Here is a 22,397-nt window from a genome sequence, read left to right as displayed (position 1 = left end):
ATTTGTGTCTGTGCCTGATCCACGATAAACTCTCGTAAAACTTATCCGATTTTAACTAAATTTAGTATGTAGCTTCGTCCAAGATTACGAAGTAACCCACTGTTTAAAGTTGTAATCTGAGAATAAGGAGATAAAATCCACCTCATGTTCCAAGTTTGAAATATAAATATAAAACAATTTGCCAATATAAACTACGTAAAAAATACTGCATTTTGTTAAGACATACTGTATATTTACTTTAGGGCATCTCGATCACCTCCATTGATTGCAGTTGAAATTTATCGAGAATAAGCAGGTAAGATCTCCGCACAAAATATACGTTCAACAATAATTTCCGTAAAAGATATATTTGAATTTGTAGCAACATGGGGCACATGAAGCTTCCCAAAGATCCCCGCTGCCTAGAATTAAAATCAGTAAAGAATAAAGAGGTGGATTTACCCCTACTCCCAACTTAAAAAAAAAAAAAAAAAAAAAAAAAAAAAAAAGATAAAAACCTATTCCATGATAATTCCCAAAAATATCAATTTTGGTGGAATATGGCATATATCTTTCACTAGCTTCCCAATCATGCCAATTGCTTAGGTTTAAAATCAATCGAAAATAAGTGAGTGAATTTGTCCCTATTTCTTCCGATTAAAAGAAAAGATACATCTTCTGCCAAAATTTCCCAAAAAAAATCTTAGATTTTTTAATTTGGTAAACGGTATGCAATGAAAATGTCTAAAAATAAATAAATAAATAAAAAACTTTCGCTCGATTCTACAATGCACAAGCATTACTAGTAATATGTTTGAAGTTTTTATTTTTAATTTGATAACACATTAGGTTATTATTATTATTATTATTATTATTATTATTATTATTATTATTATTATTATTATTTTAAACCTTAAGAGAAAGTTGTTGAGAGTATATGACGGACTTTAACGTATTAGATGATGACCAATCAAAATTCATTTTTTAGTAGTAGATTAGATAAGGTTGGATTGTTGGTAGATCAGCAAATTTTGGTAGGCCATCAACCAATATAATCTCTTGTATTTTCTTCAATACTAGTAACGATGAGCAAGGCTTGCATTAATTAGTTACACACACACACACACACACACACACAACTGAAATTGTTGAGATTAAAATATACTCCGCCCTTTTAAGAAGAAAATAATAATGAATTTCTTATTTTATTCTCGAGTTAAAAACGACACCGAATTTAAATAAGTAATTGTATTTCCAATGTTTAAATTATATATTATAAATTTATTAACAACAAACAGTTGCTAAGGAACATAGTCGTTATTTCGAGGAGTATATTATAATACGATTTTACCTCGCTTTTTTTTATCTAGTGATTAATAAAAATGTTAATTTAACATTCTTGAGTATCGGTAGTCAGTATTCTACTAAAGTCAATTTAAAATAATGGTTCTTATCTCTTCTCTGAGGAAGTAAGTAAAAGAACCAGGAATTATACTTGAGCAAGCAACATTATTAACACTGAGAGAGAGCATATGAAAATGCAAAAACACAATAAAATTACATTGAAATAAAGAGAATTTTGTAAACACAAAATATTATACATGAGAGACCTTACTTGGCTCAGATTCTTCTCTAACTAAGATTTTACAAAGAGAGAAAAGGTCTTACATGAATGTTAGGTGGAATCCTCTCACCCACATGGCTGAATAACTTTTCCTTCGTCTTTGGCTGCTTCCGTCCTCTTTAGCCAGCCTGGATTCTCCTTATATCCCCCACTTTATCATGGTTTTCACAATTAAGAGGCCTTGTTCTTTTGTTTATCTTGTCCTTTAGGCCAAGTTATTTGAACAAAACATTTTAATAGTTCATCTTAAAATTCATTTAACCACAGATTATCTTATCCATTTTTTTTTTTTTTTAATCTGTTTCCCAACACATTCCCCCACTGAAATAGTACAGGATTCGAATAACACCGTTTAGTGTGTGTCTGTCTTATCCATACTTTTTTCATTTTTTTTTTTTAAATCTGTCCTGGCAGTGAGCTACTTAACACTATCACAGAATGTATTAGATTCAAAATAATGTGAATCATGTTATTAAAAAAAGAATTAAAAAAAAAAAAGAATTCGTAAAGGAATAAACGAGAATAGGAATCACAATTCACATTCACAACATCGTACTGTATCACTGTATAACGATGTTCTACACTGCATCACAATTTCCATGAACACAAGAATATGGCATGACCCAGTCCTCCAGTCCGCTGAAGGAGGGATAGACTGTCGCCCATTGGGGGTGAAAATTTCCGGGTGCTCGTCACCTGGACCTCCTCATCTTTAATACACTCCGCCGGAGGAAGGAGTATAACAACCCGTTGTTGTCTTGAAGAACCATGATAGTCCATTGGCAAGTCTGTTTCTATGAGAAATCACTACACGAGCTTGGTATTAGGTTGAATGTGTGTGGGAACCAACTTCTTCTTTGGAGTTTTGGAGGAGACGTCTGCGTCATCCAGCATGGAGAATAGAACGGAAGCAGAATCCAGCATGGAGAATCGAACCAATGTGCACCATCCTGTGCGGTCCTCGATGTTGCTTGAGGAGATGTCTGCGTCGTTCAACGGAAGCAGAATCCACCATGGAGAATCGAACCAATGTCCATCATCCTGTGCGGTCCTCGATGTTGCTTGAGGAGATGTCTGCGTCTTTCAACGGAAGCAGAATCCAGCATGGAGAATCGAACCAATGTGCATCATCTTCGATGCTACTTGTGGAGGCATCATTGCTTGAGAGGATCAATGGATGAGAGGTATGATGAATGACGTGAAAGGAAGGAAATAAAGGAGAGGCTTGTATGTTTGTTTGTTGTGTAGGTGGGTGAGGTATTGTTTTTATACCAGATTTATTCGATAGAAAAAAGACATGCTTTTCTCAATTCAAGGCAGAGACATGACAGCAAATTCCCAGTGCAATTATAATTGTATATTTTTATATATTTTGTCTGTATGTGTGTGAATGGGTTATATAGAAGGATTAAACTTAGATGCAGCAAATTACAGATCTGTGGGATAAGAGAAGGTGAATATGTGGATTAGAGGTAGATTCATAAAGGACAAATGTGAAAAAAATAGAAAGAACTAAAAAAATATTAAATGTTGAAGTTGTTTTTTTTTTTTTTTTTTTTTTTTTTTTTGCATGGATTCGCCAGTACTGTGTTCCTGGTACCTGGGGATAGGTACTTATTATAAAACACAATTACTAATTCTTTGTGGAGAGTAGTACGGATTAGCGATGGGAAGAGGGGGTTCTATCACCTGTTGAAGGGGGATAGCCACATGCTGTCTAACTTGTTAGTAGGTTTTGTGGGCTAGGTATTTTTTATAACAGCATAGCCCTAAAATGATTAACAGTAGGAAAGAGAGGGGAGTAACTGTAATTATTATTATTATTATTATTATTATTAATATTATGTGTATTCTGTATATCGAGAAGCTTGTGGTGTTCTATGTCTTCTTGTGTGGCAGCGTAAGTTGCTTGGTGCTAATATTAGAATGTTGCTGTGAAAATGACCTCTGGTAAAAGTTAGAGACTGAAATGCTTCATATTGTGTATGAACTTTCAATGACATGTAGTTGTTTAGTTCTGGGAAGGAAATGAGTCCGTGATCTTTTTTTTTTTTTTTTTTTGTGTGTGTGTGTGTGTGTGTGTATTGTTTCTCGTTGACGGAAAATGGGATGATGAAAACAAGGCGGACTAGTAGCTGCGGGGTAAATCGTTTTAAAGCTTTCTGTATTATTCAGTATTGTTTTTAAAGTACTATGCAATACTATGGAATTTCTCTTTTCGCCCGAAAGACATGAGGTGTTAAGTTTAGTACTGCAAACGAACTTCCTTGTTATCAGATGAACTGAAGATGATTATCTAATTGTTACTTTCACAATTTTTCTTGTTAGTTCTGCTCTTTATTTTTTTCTGTCTTTTTTTTTTTTTTTTTTTTTTTTTTGGTTAAGTATGAGATACTCTGAAATGAACGTTAGTTAACGATGAGATAATAAATTGTCCTTAGAGTTGTTTATAAAAGGAAATTGGAATGAACTGGAAACGTGTGTCATTTGCAGCCTAGTTATCAATGAAATTTCAAGGTTGGCGTAATCTACAACGGAGCAATTTGTTGCCTACCGAAAACATAGTTTTGCCGATTTTAATCGTATTTTTACCTTGTAGACGTTATGTCTGACGTGTATGTTGTTATTGATCTGTTCGTCATTTATGTCGCCGAGGGCGTATATACGGAGCTAATGCGTTAAAAATTGCCTTGATAAAAGGACACAGATTTGTGAGAATATATCAGTGTCAATTTGAGGAAAGCAACGACATCAATTTAGAAGATAATAGGTATGTTTTCTTCTTTTGTTAAATTTGAATTTTATGGTTTCATTATGAGAATTGGAGTTAATGTTGGAACGTGACTTTATCAATATTGCATGAATTTCATTAGCTAAATGCTAGCTTCCTGTGCATGATTTCGCTTAGGAAATCGACATGGCCAAATATCTCTGAAAAGAGATTGTAGGTTTCAGGCACAGGAAAAACGAAAGGAGCGGATGCCTTGAAGGCGACATGGCCCACAATGAGATTGTGAGGTTTCAGCCGTTCCTATTAGGTCTTAATAAAGATTCGTTCAGAAAGGATATAGGATTTCCATTTTGTTAATGAACTGGTGTAGTTAATAACGCATTTCTCCTATCTGAGTAGAGTTGAATCTTATATATATATATTTTGTGATGTTTGTCAATGAGAACAGATGTTTCCAATTGAATTGTAATAAGTTTTAATGAATGGTTAATGATGTGCGAGATGGTTAGAAGGAAGAAGTCGTTGTTCAAAATGACCGCGAATATTTTGTCCATGAGATACGGTAAAGAAGGATGGATGCATAAATGTTAGTGATGACGTCACAATTAGAGATTATTAAGTAAATGATAGTGCCGAACTGCATTTGTGATGCAGGTGAGTTCGGCCGTAAGTTTCACAGCGTTGTACGTAACGTTTACAATACATGCGTATGTAAAATAGCTGAATATAATCCGGTGCTCTGTAATGTGAGGTTATTGAGGGTGGGTGTTAGTCTCTTTTCAAACCCTATCCTTTTATTTCTTTCTTTCTTTTCTTTTTTTTCTTGTTAGAATCCTGCTAAAGTGAGTGTTTCATTCTATTTGTGTTACTGAGAAAAGAGAACAAGAAGTTATGTTTTGGTAGTTTTTTTTTTCCGTAAGTTGAAGTGAAACAACTGTTGATAGGAATGGGTATTTAATTTGGGGAGGGGGCTTTTGGCCCACTCAATAAGTCATTCCCTTTTCTTTGCACATTCTCTTTTATCAATTTGAGTTCGTCGGCTGAAAGGGGTGGGGCGTTTTCCCCCAGTTAAAAGTATTTTTGGTTTATATTATTGTTCTTTGAAAATGTAATCAATTGCGGATCGAATGACTTATGCCTGAAAGCCAACGTAATGCATTTGTCTGTTTTCAGGCTGGATCAATTCATAAGCGTTAGATACGCGAGGCTTAGCCTCTGTCATTGATGTATCCCGGTCTCTCACTCGGTGCTTATGAAATCCATCGGGACGTAATTTGTGTCATGCAATATTAGGTCTAAAATGTAAAATGAATTTAATCTTGTACTATTATGAGAAGGGTAGTTGCGTAATGTAATGATTAGGAACATTTAATATGTCAATTATCTTAATAGGATGGGTCTAAAACTTATGGGGTGGTCGCGAGTGTTGACCTGCTGGGTAGGCCCGCATGTTAGTGGCGGCCTATGTCGTCACTTTTTTTTATGTGTATGTAAGGAGTATAATGTTGAAATGTTGGGTTTGGTTCAAGGCAAAATACCGGGGGTGGGGGGTAGGAGTACCCTTTCACCGTAGTAGAATTTTTTTCCAGAATATGAATACCTATAACCTTACAGTTCGTTGTCCTGCTATACGTGTTGGATGTTATCAGCAATCCGCATAAACCTCAGCTGCGTGGGTTGTTATGTGCGTAGTATAGAGATTTTTTAGGGGGGGGGGAGAACTGCATTCTTGTTATATTTCAGAATTCAATTTAAAGGTGCAGTGTATATTTTCATAGGAGGATTAAGTGAATCATGCGAGTGGGAGACAAAGGCGGCAAGCTTGCATGAGTGTGTCTGTTAATGAATGGGAAGGAAAAGGATAAGGGTCAAATGTGAATGAAGGATAGAGTGAATGTAAATCACTAATCCTATTGCTAGACCGTTTTGAAAGTGCAAAATCATGACTGTTTGAGATATTAAATCTCCTGAGGGACTGTTTGAGATATTAAATGTTTGTTAACAATTTGGATGGGCTAAGGAGATACACTTAATGAATGGCAGTGAGTTTGGTCGGGAGTAGTGGTGCTCAACTTTTCGTTACTGACCATACGCTTTTATACCATGCACTTAAGGATCGTCAAAAGATACATGCAGCCTGTCTTAACAACTCATCTATGATGCTTTAATATAGTGAAACGATAATTATTGCTGCATGAGACAACATAGGTAGCGACACACTGTTTGAGCACTACTGTTTTAGATAATCACAAGATGGTCTTAGCAATGTGGTTGAAAGAAAAAAAACGCGTGGAAAGGATGCAATGGAGTTATATGAGTTGTCTGCAACGGAGATTGCGTGCTTTGTGGGAGTGGATTGGGCTATAAGTTTGATTTGAGTGGGGTTGTATGCCATGTCTGCTGCCTATTCCTTGATGCCGCGTAGGTATTTGTTATATTTAGTTTCAAAAACTGTATTTTTCTCTGTGTCTGGAATGTATAGTTTAAGTCTGTTCTTTGCAACATTAATTATTTTTCCTCCAACATCAATCTGATATGAATTTTCATCAAGTTTATTCAGAATTGTGTGTGGACCTGTATAAAGTTGCCTCAGAGGTCCACTTTCATTCTTCTTTGTGCTGAGTCTTTTCAAAAGAACTTGGGAACCGGGAATGAATTGGGTGGGGGTGTTTTTGGCTTCCTCTTTTTCTTTATGCTTCTGAAAAAATTGTTCCCTCCTGAATTCTATTAGGTCCCGTAGTTCTTTGAGCATAACTAGCCTGTCATTGATGTCAGTGGGAGGTGTATTATCATGAAGAAAGTTCTGAATTGGGAATCTCACTTCTTTTCCAAATAAAATGTGAAATGGTGAAACCCCAAACTGTGTTAATGGAGTGTGATTAATTGTAGCCGTAGCCTTGTGTAAATGCAATGGCCACTGTTTGTGGTCCTGTCTGGTAAGAAATTTGAGGGCTGTTTGCAAGTTTGAAATTCTTGATTCTACTTGTCCTATGGACTTATGCAAATTCGGTAACGCGTATATGGCCTTAATGCCTAGAGAATTGAGAAATGTTTTTGATTTGGAGCTCACGTGACTTGTTTGCTGGTCTAGAAGTAAACTGCGCATGACGCCGTAGGGTATAATTATGTCAGTTGTAATGAAATCTATGAATGCATCTGTAGTAGGAGATTTTATAGGTTTAGTGACCGTAAATGATGATACTTGTTCCACACCTACGTAAAAGTGTGTGTATTCGTCATCCTGTGATGGCATAAGTTTGCCACATATATCTATGGTCCAGCAGTCGAAGAGGTCACCCGTCGGTATTCTTTGAACTGTGTCAATGTTTTGTTGGCAACTTCGTTTAAAGTAGCCACAATCTAAGCATGAATTAACTTTGTGATGTAACCAGTTTTTCAGATTTGGTATATAATACTTGCTACGAATGAGGTAGTATAATTTCAGGTATCCAGGATGAACTAAAGAGTTATTGTGAAACTCGTTAAATACCGTATCACGCAGTACCCTCGGTATGCATAACAAGCTGCGCGGTTGTGTTGGTGAATACATGTTACGGTATAGTAAATTCTTTTTGAAAACGTATTGCTTTTGCCATGTTTTGTAGTTTTTATCGTTTTTATTTTCCGTTAGTAAGGTTCGCACTATTTTAGAAAAGAAGGGATCATCCCTTTGGAGTTGCGCAATGTCAGTGTTTCCATCTAATGCCAAGAGATGAAAGGGATGAACTTCAGTGTCGAGAAGTTCCATATCTTTTTCATGAAAAGGCAAGGGGTTCCGACTTAATAGGTCTGACAGTGAATTTTGATATGACCTGACGTGAACTATTGTGAAATCAAAGGTTTGTATCTGTTCCAACCACTTCGTAAGTTTCGGAGTTAATTGGGTAGTAGTCTTTAATGCTAGCAGACTCTTATTATCTGTTACTAGTGTAAAATGTTTACCTAGTAGATATTTCTTTAACTTCATTAGCGAGTAGAAAATCGCAAAAAGTTCTAAATTGTGAATTGGCAGAGGTCGAATTCTTTGGGGATGACGAGCTGAGACGTAGCATACCGGATGATAATTTTTTTCTCCTATTTTTCTCTGAAAGAGACACGCTGCTATGCCTTCGGCCTAAGCATCCGTCATTAACATATGTTCTGTGTTTTGTGTACTATATAATTGTAAGATTGGAGGATTTATCATAGCTATTCGCATTTTTTCGAATGCTTCATCCATATCAGAATTCCAGGTTAATGTTTTTGGATTTCCCCTAAGTGCTTTGTACAGGGGTTCTAGAGTTAGCGAAATATATGGAAAGAAGTTACGAAAAAAATTTACACCCGCTAGCCAACTACGGAGTTGTTTTATGGTTTTGGGTTTTGGTATTTTAGTAATGGCAGCGATTTTGTCAGGGTCTGGCTTAATTGTACCATTTTCAACTATGTGCCCTAGACATTTAACAGAAGTGACCCCAAATTCAGATTTGTCTACATTAAATAAAAGTGAATGTTTTTAGCAATAGCTAAGACTTGGTCTAATAGTTCCAATAAATGCGAGTATGAAGTAGAATAGAGAAAAAAGTCATCAACATACAGGGAGAAATTTTGAGCTGGTATATCGCGATAGATAGTGCGTAGTATGCGTTGCAAGTTAAGCGTACTAGATTTATGTCCTTGCGGTTGTACTGTAAGTTCAAATTGCGTGTGAGGCAAATGAAGATCCCGAACCGAAAATGCCGTGGCCTTGCGATCTTCAGTAGCCAAAGAACACTGATAGAATGATTGTGCTAGGTCAAGATGAATAATCCAGCGAGCAGCCGACATGTTATCCAAAACGTCTGTCATGGGCTTATGGGATCTGCTAATGTTTGGCATTTGCTAGACAGAGTTCTGAAATCCAAAACTAGACGGATGTCCGATTTACTATTTGGTTTCAGCACTGCAATAATATTATTTCTATACTGACTGTTAGATGGTTGGATTATGCCCTGTTCAAGAAACTGTAGGATTTTTTCTTTCACCATAGGCCTAAGGCGATGTGGAATTACAAATTGGGGCATAACAAAAGGTTTATCATCGATTAAGTCCAAAGAAACTTCAAAGGTTTTTATTTTACTAAAATCAGTTTTTGTCCATTTAAAAGTAGTGACCCGTTTTTCTAAAATTTCCAACATTTGTTGCCTCTGGGATGGAGAAAGTGCAGGATTAATGTTAAATTTAGTGAGATCAATGTGATCCTTAATTTTTTCCATCCTTTCCCTTCTATTTTGTTCCGCATGTTCTTCTGTTGGTTCAAAAAGTTGCCTAACAGAGTATGCCTTATAGGTACGAGGCTCTGTAGGGAAGATTGTGCCCGAGGCAATAGGTAGGCCCTTGAAAAAAGTTTGATCGTAGGGAGAGAGGTTAATAATTGGTATTTGAAGGTTGTCAATTGAAGTAGCCGTGTGAACCGTGTAACACCCTTTAAGGTTGGCATGTATAGGGGAATTGATGTAAAAATGTTTTATGTTTGTTTTTAGAGGAATTGTTAATCTTAGCATGCCAACACTATTTGCCGGAATGGTTTGTGTTTTAGCAAGTTGAAAAACAAATTTGGGGTTTTTCTTAACTGCCTGTAAATTTGAAAGAAAACGAACCTCCTCAGGTTTATGTAGTATGGGTTGTGCCGGTTTGCGCCCAAAATATGTTAAGCTTAGTGTGCCTGTTTCGTAATCAAGTTTAGCCAGATGCTGTTTGAGGAATTGATTTCCTAAAATGGTGGGGAATGACTGCAGGGGTGAAATGCGAAAAAGAACCGAAAATGTACGACCCTCTATTGTAATAGATAATGTAACTGCGTGGGTAAGGGTAAACGGGAGGTTTGAGACACCGTGAAGAACCGTGGCCAAAGGAAAAGGTCGCGCTTTTTGAGGAACTAAATAGCTAGGAATTAAATTTAGCTCTGCTCCTGAGTCAAGGATTATTAAATGTCGTTTTGAAGCAATAGAGCCCTCAATGTAAGTTAAATGCCTTCTAAAGATCAATGGGACATTCAACGTACACTGTTTACCAGACTGGTTAATATGCTCGTCTGTTTGTATGGGAGGAGGAATATGATTATTTTCAGCAACTGGAGAAGGTTCCTGGAGCTATGTGTTCTTGTGTAGGTCGGATGTTTGTTGTGATTGTAAGTCATTGAGAGAATGGTTAGTTGGAGGAGGAGGAGGACGGTCCTCCCCTAAGTTTAGCCGTTTTTTGGCGGCTGTTCTGTTGAGGGTAACGAAGGTAAAGTTGGAACAAAAGGGGTGGGACCACAAGGAGTTTGGGAAGTTGTAGGTAGTGGAAATGGAAAGGGAGATGGGTATGGTGGAGGGTAAAACTGTGGGTAAGGCATAGGATATATAGTAGCCAAGGCAGCCTCGTTATAGTTTGCTCCCTTTTGATTGTTCCCACCTTTTCTGAAAGGAGGACGACTTTTTCTATTAACATTCTGCTGGGGAGGGGTCTGAGTGGTGGGCTTAGAGTTTTGTTGTGGCTTCGGAGTTCAGCAAGAACAACATTTATGGGTGTGAGCTGAGGGTGGTTTGGGAGTAGGGGGTGGGGATTGAGGTGGGTTCCTGTCATTCCGTTCCCTACTATGTGATCGTTGCAGTGAACGATGAGTGTGATCATCCCGCCCCCGGGAGAAATTTCGGGAGTAGGAAGGAGACGGTGAACGGTCTGAGTTGCGATGCCTGTACTGCGGTTGATTATGTTCCATGAATGCAACAGTATGGTGGACGGGTTGAGCATTAAGATGGATATTGAGTTGCACTTGAAGTGCATCTAAACGAGAAATGATGTTGTTTAAGGGGTCTTGCTGATGTGTTTGTGGTGGGGGGGTAGGATTGGTTAAGCTGGCGAGGCGCCGCTGGGCTAACCTGTCTGCTCTCTCCCTTGTGGCTGCTAATTCGATAAGTTCATCAAATGACTTAATAGTCTTTTGAGAAAATTCTACAATGAAGTGGGGCAATAACCCCGTAATTGAATCCAACAGAAAATCTTCAAAGGAGGGTGGGTGATCTAATTGAGTGGCCAAGTATTTCTTGGCATATAAATAGTGGAGGAGTGACTCTGTTGGTTCCTGAACTCTGGATCTATATTTTTCAGCTGCTGAGAGCGGTAAATTGTTTGGTCCAAATTGCTTTAAGAATTTATCCTTAAGTGTATTCCATGGCAGGGTGGAAAGTGACTCGGTACTTTTGTACCAATATAGTGGAATGTCTGCAAGACATAACAGAAAGATGGAACGCATTTTGTCTTCACTCCAACCCGCAATTTTAGCTGTACGCTCAAAGTTAGTAATGAATAGGTCTGCTCTTTCGAACGGGGTAGTCGAAAGTATGTTGAGTGAATTTGGATGTATGGGAATGGTGGGATCACTTGAATTTCCTTGTGTGGGTGGTGAAGTGGCCGATAATGTCGGCCCTGTGCTGTGAGTTGGGGGATTAACAAAGGATAAGTTTGAAATGTTAGTTAAGGGCGATCCATTAACTTGAGGACTTGATGTAACATTGTTAATCTGATGAGAGAAATGTTGTGAGGTGGGAGCTGGTGCTGGGGGGTTGGAATGTAACCAGGAATTAGTAAGATTGTTTGTAACCGACTGCATCTCGGTGAAGTTTACACCTAATTTCCGTGATTGAGCTGCACTGCGCGTTAACGGCATACGGAATCACTCAACAAAACAAAAATTATAAGGATATTAAATTTATAAAAATAATTGGACTGAGAAACCCATCAGCCTTAACCAAGAAATAGAGAAAAAAAAATTTAAAAAATAGAATCTGGTATAAAATATGTAAAATCTAGCCAAAAAGGAATCTGAGCATTAGCATATCGCCAGGGGAGCCATGATTAATAAAAATGTTAATTCAACATTCTTGAGTATCGGTAGTCAGTATTCTACTAAAGTCAATTTAAAATAATGGTTCTTATCTCTTCTCTGAGGAAGTAAGTAAAAGAACCAGGAATTATACTTGAGCAAGCAACTTTATTAACACTGAGAGAGAGCATATGAAAATGCAAAAACACAATAAAATTACATTGAAATAAAGAGAATTTTGTAAACACAAAATATTATACACGAGAGACCTTACTTGGCTCAGATTCTTCTCTAACTAAGATTTTACAAAGAGAGAAAAGGTCGTACATGAATGTTAGGTGGAATCCTCTCACCCACATGGCTGAATAACTTTTCCTTCGTCTTTGGCTGCTTCCGTCCTCTTTAGCCAGCCTGGATTCTCCTTATATCCCCCACTTTATCATGGTTTTCACAATTAAGAGGCCTTGTTCTTTTGTTTACCTTGTCCCTTAGGCCAAGTTATTTGAACAAAACATTTTAATAGTTCATCTTCTTAAAATTCATTTAACCACAGATTATCTTATCCATTTTTTTTAATCAGTTTCCCAACACACTAGTATCATGAGGCTAACGCGTAATTAGCAATGAAGTAAGAAGGCAATGAACGTATTAGAACTATCAAAACGGTACTATATAAATAAGTTGGTTGTAGAAGATTATATATCGTAAACAGAGAGAAGGGGAATAGTGCCCAGGAATAAGACCTTCTGCATGCAATCTTTGATGGTTGTTTACCTTAAGGTAAGTATCAAGGCTCGACTATTGGCAATAGATCTCGTATCTCTTCAATGTATTTGTTTTGATTTGATTTGATTTGATTTATTTGCGTTCATTTAACCATACAAAGTACACATATTTGTACATATGGTATAGAACATGTCATTTCACAATAATACATTGGTTAAATACAGAGTTAATAAATAAACACATACAAACAAACTATAAGCATACAAATATAAAAACTTAAAAAAAAATTACAATAAAAGAAGGAAAAAAATAAAGATTTATTATTTAATCTAATGGTTAAAATATATCTACCTACCAAGTTTTATTGCCTTCAGAAATAATAAAGGATTATTCACCTATATACTCATCTACAGAATAATAAGATTTACAAATTAGCATATTTTTAACCTCTCTCAAAAACTTTGTATTTCAATTCTCTTGGTAATTTATTATATAGCACCGCACCTCTATAAAATGTAGTTTTTTCAAACATACTTGTTCTGTGTGACAGTATTACAAATTTATCACAGTTTCTAGTTCTATATTCATGTACGTCGGTATGCGTTAAGTAGTTATCTATATTTTTTCTGACTAATTTTAATACCTCATATATATAAAAACTCGGTAAACGACCATTAGGAAGACCTAGGCGCAGATGGGAGGACAATATTAAGATGGATCTCGCAGAGATAGGAATACAAAGTAGAAACTGGATGCAATTAGCTAAGGATAGAAGTCAGTGGAGAGCTTTTGTGAACGCGGCACTGAACCTCCGGGTTCCATAGGCTATAGAGTTAGTTAGTTATACAAACTCGGTATCGTAAGCAATCTGAGTTCACGAAATTTACTTCTACAACTACTACAAAAATGGGAATGTGTAATGATACGGATTATTTTCTTCTGTAATCTAAATATTGTAAACAAATCATTAGTGACACCCCAGAAGGCAATACCGTACTGTACTCAGGAATAAAATGACGCATAATATAATGAAATTAAAGTGTCTAGGTTAAGAACAAAGGAAAGTGTATAAGCCATATAAACAATAGAAGATAAATTTTGGCATAAATTGTTTATATGATGTTTCCATTTAAGTTTGTCGTCTAGGTTTAATCCTAAGAATGTCGTATTTGAAGCACATTCCACATTATTATTAGTAATTGTAAACGAAGGTTTAATCGATGATGAATTAGTTGGGAAAAAATATAAACATTTGGTTTTTTCGGTGTTAATAATTAAGTTATTGTGGTGTAACCAAGTTTCGAGCTCTCTTGCTGTTATATTTACATTATTTTGCAGCTCAGTTAAATTACTTTTTTTTACAAGTATATTTGTGCCATCTGCATACAGAAATAACTTACCATGAGTGATATAAAGTGGTAGATCGTTAATATATAAAAGAAATAAGATTGGTCCTAAGACTGATCCTTGAGGAACTCCTATGTTAACCATAGAAGGTGTGGATCTGTGAGTTTCGATATACAAGTTGTCTTCATTAATAAAATTTATCTCTACAAATTGTTGTCTATTTGTAAGGTAAGTTTGAAACCATTGGTTAGCAATACCTCTTATTCCATATGCATTTAATTTATTTAAGAGTAACGAATGGTTGACACAGTCGAAAGCTTTACTTAAGTCACAAAATATAGATAGTGGGTATGATTTACTTTCTATTGAGTCTACTACTTCTTGCAAGAAATGAAGGGCAGCTATAGATGTGGATCTATTTTTAAGAAAACCATGTTGCGAGCCTGATAAAACATTGTTACGTTACAAATGCGTAATTAATCTATTTTTCATTATGGATTCTATAATTTTCGAAAATTTAGAGGAGAGAGCTATTGGTCTGTAATTTTCGCATTTCTTTTTGTCACCCTTTTTGTGTAATGGTTTTATAAGGGCCCATTTCAGGCTGTCTGGGAATATACCTTGTAAGAATGAGTCATTAATTATGTGAGACAGAGGCTATGCAATTGCGTGGATACATCTTTTGATTATAAATGTATTTTGAAAGGAGCAGCAATATAATAGAATCAAATTCAAAACATGAATGTTGACACTTTCTTCAAAGGCAAATTGACTCAAGAGAATAATCTATGCACTTTCGCAATATTTCGTTTCTATCATTGTCCAGGGAGTTTTATTGCTGGGAGCGTGCTTCTGAAGAAAAAAACTAAGTTCTTTGTGCAATGAGTGAAACCAAATAAACAAAAAATGCACATATAATTCTCTAATTACTGCATCAACTTGTCTGTGAACAAAATTTGAACATTCATCTCCTAAACAGTTGATTTAATTATTTTTTAATATTGTTGCTCCCTACAAAGTACATTGGCAAGATAGGGCACCGTAAGACGGGGTTATTTTGCACATCAGAGATAACTTTGCACAAAATATGAAAAGAGTTGCAGTCCTCTGTCAGTAAAACCATGAACTGTAAAGAGAAAGTTTCAACTGCCACCGTAAGATAGAACATCTAACTGTATTTTGGCTACAATGTTGGCACTTAACATCAGTTCTAATTATCCGAAGAGTTTGTTGTTGTAGAGACATGGAAAGCAATTGCTGTAAAGGCCGACAAAATTTGAAAGATTTCACCTACAAGAATTTCCGTCAAAGTTAAGTCAGTTTCATAAAATACTACTGTGTATAATGGGATTTTGAAGCAGTGTAAATTGAACTGTGAAACGTTTCAGAGTCATAAAAAACAAAACTGGGAGAAGGGCTTTCAGCCTCTAATCGGAGTTACTTTCCACCGGTCCGAAGTAACCCCTTAGATAGGAAATTGCTACTGCTGGTACCTTCTGCCTTATAATTTTAGGAAATTTCCTATTTAGGTAGATGCCAGAATGGATTTCTTGTTGGAAAATAAATTACGAACAGTGGCGGATGCAGAAAATAGTATGATAGGGGCTTCACGCTTTTTTTTTTTAAAGAAATCACTAGACTTTTGGGGAATTTTGAAGCTTATACGCAAAGGAATGACTAACATTAAATTTTTTAAAAAAAGAAATCAATTTATGTGGGCTTCAGCCTGAATGAAACCAATCCCGTAAATATTTCACTGATTCACTGTTCAACAAATGTTGATCGAAAGTATGTAAATTCTTTGAAATTGCGATTTTTACATTCATTTAAGCATAATATGAAAGGAAATGATAATAGAAGAATTTTCTTAGCTCAGGTTGTGAAAAAAAAAACGCCCTTGTACAACAGTAGCTGTATATATACAAATGTATTAATATTTATAGAACATTTAAGCAAAATCCTTGTAAAAACCTACATTTCACTTTTTTTTATCTATTTCACTGTGATGTGATAAGCTGGGGAGTTAAGAAGTACCCTAACCTATAGCTTTCTATACCGTTGTACTTCCTTTTTCAAAATTGCGCAAATACCAGTTTCACAGCGATACAGAAAATAAAGTAACCGTGGTCAAGTTAAACATTAACAATTCCGTAATAAAAATCAGTATTAACATCAAAACATGAAAAATATGTACAAATACCTTTTTGTGCAAGAACTACACTGCAATGTAGACAAAAGTTTCAAGTGATCCCTTGTACAGAATTATGTTTATTTTATTTTGAGCGTCTTCGCTTGGCTTGCCTTTTGTAGGTTACATCTGGAGCATCACTTGCAATAGTCCAACAGTAGTCGGCCAATATGTTAGAACTCCACTTTCCCTCATATCTCTTCTCCATGGCTGAATATCTTGATGGAAACGCTCACTATGTTCTTCACTTACTGCTCCACAATCTTCGGGAAAGAAGTCTAGATGTGAATGAAGAAAGTGGAGTTTCAGAGACATATTGCAACCAAGATTTTCGTAGCACAATAACAACTTTGCTACCAGTTATTTGTAATTTGTTGCTCGGTGTCTTCCCAAGAACTGTGAACAAACACTCTTCAAGCTTTCCCACGCAGCTTTCTCCTCACCTTGGAGAATTTTGTCGAACTTGTGATCTTTGAATAGTTGCCTAATCTGTGGCCCTATGAAAACACCCTCTTTAACTTTGGCATCACTTAATCGAGGGAATTGTCCTCTTAGGTACTTATAGGCCTCATCCTCTTGGTTCATGCTCTTAACAAAACGTTTCATAAGACCTAATTTAATATGTAGAGGGGGAAGCAAAATTCTGTTACTATCTACCAGTGGTTCATGCTGCACATTTTTCACTCCCGGCTGAAGAGTTTCTCTGGTACTCCAATCACTTTCGCGGTAATGAGATCCACGATCTCTACTGTCCCATTCACATATAAAGCAACAATACTTTGTATACCCTAACTGCATACCTAGCAACAGTGCTATTACTTTAAGGTCACCACAAATGAGCCACTGAAAATCGTAATATTTAATGGCTTGAAGTAAACGTTTCAAGTTTTCATAAGATTCCTTCATATGAACTGCGTAACCTACAGGAATTGAAGGAAGTTCATTTCCAATATGTAAAAGCACTGCCTTTAAACTCACCTTGGACGAATCTATAAAGAGCCTCCACTCCGTAGGTTCGTAATTAATTTTAAGTGCCCTCATGAGACCATTTACATCTGTACATGCCACAAGTGTGTCTTCCATAGTAAAAAATGAAGTGAATATTTTCTCCCTATTCCGATACACCGAAATATTTACTTTTTCCTGCAATAAATTCCATTGCTTTAAGCGTGACGCTAAAATTTCGGCTTTGCTTTTCGAGAGGTCCAAGCCTCTGATTAGATCATTTAGTTCCTCTTGAGTAAGTCTATGTGGTTCACATGGAGGTTCTTCTACAACAAACGGAGGGTCCTTCGAAGTACTTGATTCAGGAGCTTCAACTTCTTGATCATCATCAGAAAAAAGATCGTATTCTTTAGGTGGGTCAGGAACAGGTAGTCCTTCTCCATGTGGAACAGGGCGCATTGCAGAAGGAATGTTAGGATAGATCAAGGCCCGCTTCTTCTTCGTGGAAATTCCTTTCTTGACGGAAGGAACCATACAAAAATAACAGTCTCTGATGTGGTCGCTTGGCTCCCTCCAAATCATGGGCACTGCAAAAGGCATTGAGCGCCCCTTCCCATTAATCCAATTTCTTAGATTGCTGGCACAAGTGTTACACACAATGTGGGGTGCCCAAGATTTATCTTGGTCTCCAATTTTACAACCAAAGTAATATTGATAGGCTTTTCTTATTAGTGGTGTTATAGTCTGCTTTTGTGACGAAAACGTCACTTCCCCACACACGTAGCAGAAGCTATCCGCACTGTTTACACAATTTCGCGGCATTTTTGTTTATTGAAATCCTCAAAATGTCACTTGAAATAGTTCCGACAACTATTTAAAAATATACATTCGAAATACCAGTATTTTTGCGTATTGTAGTTGTATTTTTATGTCCTGCACTACACAAACGTCACACCCAAAACGCTGATAACTGCACTAAACCTGTCTTTTCTAACAATAGCAGAACACTACTGAGATAAGGAACACAATGAAACCAAGCGTTCATATAGTTTCTCCAGTGTTGCCGGATCAGTGTAACATTTTACCCCAAACGAAGCGAATATATTTATTTTAAAAGCGTTATTATTAGACATGCCTGTAAAACGAAAAGTAGAGCTAATATTCGGAAATAACTTTCAAGTTCGTGATCAGCACCACAAGATCAATAAGAATTAGCTGATTTTTTTCAATTTACATTTTCGTTGATGAACAGTGTTACGTTTGGGATGATATTCCTTGGATATAAAGAGCAACCAAGGAAATCAGTTTACGGGGATTTTTTTTTTCTTTCTGTTCTTGATTTGGAATTTTTGTTCGGTATATGCTAAACTATCAAAATGTGGTTCGTGCGCTGGTACCAGAAAATACATAATTTTCTTTACAAATATTAATAATTCATACCAAATACTGATACTGGTACCATCATTCTAATATTAATATTTGTAGACTGCATGCAGTTTTGTATAGGAAGTGACATGTATAAATACTGAAGGGAAAACATTGAACAGAAACATTATGTTCGTATGTTGAACATACTTTTTTGTATGTTGTGCAAAGTATCCCCACCTATGGAGTAACACTGCACCAAAATTTATATTTCAATAATATGGCCATACTGAATGTTTACTAATGCACCTGCACGAATGTTTTTCGTATATATATCTAACTATTATATATTTAAAATACAGTGTTCTAAATCATTATGTTTGTAAGTTACATGCGAATTTCTTTAAAATTCCTTAAATCTTGTGCAAAGTAACCCCGGTGTTACGATACACATGCAGCCATCTGCTGCTGATAGTCGAGTTTTTACACTTTATCTTAATGGTGTCTTCCTCAAATTAGCCCGATGAGAGTCAGCCAGCAAGTCTGCCTACCCATCTCTCTCTCTCTCTCTCTCTCAGTTATTTTAATGATATCTTTATTATTCCTAGTAATGCTGCGTATTGTAGAAGCAAGTAATTTTTTATTTGGAGATCTTCATCGCCTTGTCCTTCACCAATTTCGCTATGTTCCACGAAAATGGCACACCTTACTACGAAATTTTCTCGAAACCTATGTTTTAAATCGGAGAGGGTGAATCTCATTCACTCATTACTGACTGATTTCAACCCCCCTAGCAGCAGGAACTTGGAAAAGCCTCATAGAACATATACAATATTCTATCAAAATTCAATAGTCTCTACAAAATCCATCGTGGGACATACATATTTTAATCGTTAGGAGAGGTTAAATTCACTATCTCATTCTCAGCTGACTCTAAACCGAAGCATTTTGGGATGGTTGGGGAAGCTCAGAAACATATATTCCATATTTCGCCAAAATCGAATATAACCCCCCCCCCCTACATCTGAAAATTTTAGTGGAACTGCTTATTTTAATTTGGGATAATCCATTCTTTATTCTCAACTAATGTTAACTCCATACGGTACGAGTCGTTGAAGAGGCTCATATTGCTCCAAAACTGAATATTTCTCACGAGAATTTTCATTGAACATATTTGTTTAAGTAGGAAGGGGGGGAGGAGTAATTCACCCATACAAACTAACAAGAAGCGGTGGGGACGCCTGAAAATCTTGAAAGAAAATACACGCTATATTACATCAAAATCGAATCATTGTAGTGAAAGTTATAAAAGTAAATTAATTTCTTAACATGTTACAATGAAACATCGAAATTTGCAGGAACTTAACTTCTTATAGCCTATTTATCTTGATCAATTTCAAATGCAATCAACGGGGATGGTAGGGATATACCTTAAGTAAAATATAACCCATTTGGCCAAATATTTTTACTGAACATGAACATTTATTTTATTTATGGCGAATATTTTTACCTAATTTATACTGGTAAATTGTTCTGTATGAAAAATTTGTAACATAGAGTGGATTTTATCCTATTATTATTGATGGACTTCAACCACAAATAAGAAGGTTATTTCGGAAGATTGGAAGACCTAAAAATCGAGTAAGATATTTTATCTTAATGAATGGCGTATACCAGGGAGGTTCCGGGTTTACTCCCCGTAAAAAAATAAGCATGTACCACTTTACAATATACATGCCTTAATGGTATCTAGGATGACAACACCTAGAAATATATTAACTTCGAAGCTTGAATTCCTTTCCTTCCTTGAAATTCTGCGCAGGCTACTGGGTAGTAATACGTCATTTTAGTTTCCGACAGAATGTGTATGAAGTTTTCTAAAAATTATTACAGCTGGAAAACACCATTCATATTTTGAATACAAAAGTTGACTATTGATACTTGTAAATAACTAGAAAATCACTTACCCTCTGCCTAGGGAAAACAATAAAGGTTTCTCCATTCCAATGAGGAGTCGAAAAGCATTGTTCATGTTTTCATAAGTGAAAGCATCTGCAGCGTCTCCAATGACAACACAATTTGGATTTGTTTGGTCTAACTCTTCAAATTCTGGAAGAAGCTATAAAACAATACACATGCATGTGAACACGACAGCATGTACCAAAACAAGTTAAAGTTCATTGATCTGTACAAAATAAGTTGAGGCAAATGCTCAAATCTACTCATCAAATGCTGAATTTGTTGCAAATTTCGTAGATGCAGAATTCTAACAAAATTAGGTTATTGTTGTGCAATACAAAGTTTTGAATACAGAAATGATAGCGTAATGAACTGAAATAAAATCCCAATTTCTGAACGGCTCTTACTGAAATTAAAATATGATTATTACTCTTAGTAGGTCTACATGCATAGTCTACGATCCAGATTCTCCATGTATTAAATGTCAACTTAGGTTTAAGTTGAGCGAGATAATGTATGGAAATAAAGGATCAATAAAATAGTGAAATATTCAAAGAGAATACAAGAAAAAACATGCATTTGATTCTTTTCCATCATAAATTATACGTATGGTCTTAATGGAAGTCTTGCACCGTGATCCTGTAACCGAGATCTCTTAGAGGCGAGATAGTGTGATGGGAAATGACGTGAGGGTTGTTCTTGCGTGACCAGCCAATTGCACCGGACTCAAAGGCTGGTCATGATTTGAAAATATCGTTAATAGTAGGACTCATTCTTAATAGCTTCTGTGTCACAAGGAGCAAAACATTCGATCTCGAACACAAGGTATAGGATAATCATAAGTATCCTCGTAGCCTCAGGGAGGTATCCTCCTGTATCTATCAGTTATTTTCTGTAGTTTGTTGGTTTTTTCCTCAGTCCAGCTATGGTCATCATTTTTATTATTTTGCTATGAAAAGATGATAATTATACACTATACATTATTATTATTATTATTATTATTATTATCAATCATCATCATCAATATTCTGCCATTATAGGCAGGTCAGTTGCCGCAAATGAGAACCTTCATGTCCCATGGTCTTCCATTAACTGTAGCCCCCTTCTGTTTCCTGTCACCACATTCTCCAGTATATCCCTCTAGCACTCCACTTAAAATTTTAAAAAAAGTAAAACTATCCAAATTAACTATTTTTATTAATATTTTAATGTCTAGATTATAGTTTCCTTCTAGATATTTTAAGCACGAAATTCTGATTATCCTATTACAAGTGTATTTTAGTAACCGGCACACTGTCATCACGTCAGCAATCTTTCGATTGGTTTAACGCAGCTTTCTACTTCTGCGAGTCATGAGCCAGGTTTTTTATTTCCATTTATTTCATCTTCTTTACATCTTGTATTGCTTGGTTCGTATATTTCAATTGCGGCCTTTCTGTCCGCATTTTTCTTTCTGACATTTGTAGTGTTTAATGTTTTGTAAAGATCAGTTGAATTATTTTTGTATGCATAAAAAAGAAAAAAAAAAAAAGAATTGAATTGGTGGTATTATATTGTAGTTGGATACTCTGAGTGTGAAAAGTTAGTCCAATAAGTTAGTTGGAGAGGTACAACACTAGTGTTAAGACCTCCGTGCGACATTGTAACAATTGTAATAGCTAACGCCAAAATATACTTATTCAATATATTAATAAGTAATATTTTAACA

At 35.9% G+C, this 22,397-nt stretch overlaps 1 protein-coding gene across 1 annotated transcript in view; it reads right to left on the bottom strand.

The window, feature by feature from the left end:
- LOC145666774 (phospholysine phosphohistidine inorganic pyrophosphate phosphatase-like) overlaps window positions 1-22,397 on the bottom strand; it is a 78,377-nt gene that overhangs the window by 11,722 nt on the left and 44,258 nt on the right. The window contains exon 3 of the mRNA XM_081734327.1: window positions 20,698-20,849. Coding sequence (XP_081590453.1) covers window positions 20,698-20,849 — 152 coding nt within the window. The remainder of the gene's footprint in view (window positions 1-20,697; window positions 20,850-22,397) is intronic.

Source organism: Thermobia domestica, chromosome 12, assembly GCF_964235325.1.
Source record: "Thermobia domestica chromosome 12, izTheDome1.hap1.1, whole genome shotgun sequence".
Lineage (NCBI taxonomy): Eukaryota > Metazoa > Arthropoda > Insecta > Zygentoma > Lepismatidae > Thermobia > Thermobia domestica.
This window is presented reverse-complemented; position numbering and strand designations above follow the sequence as displayed.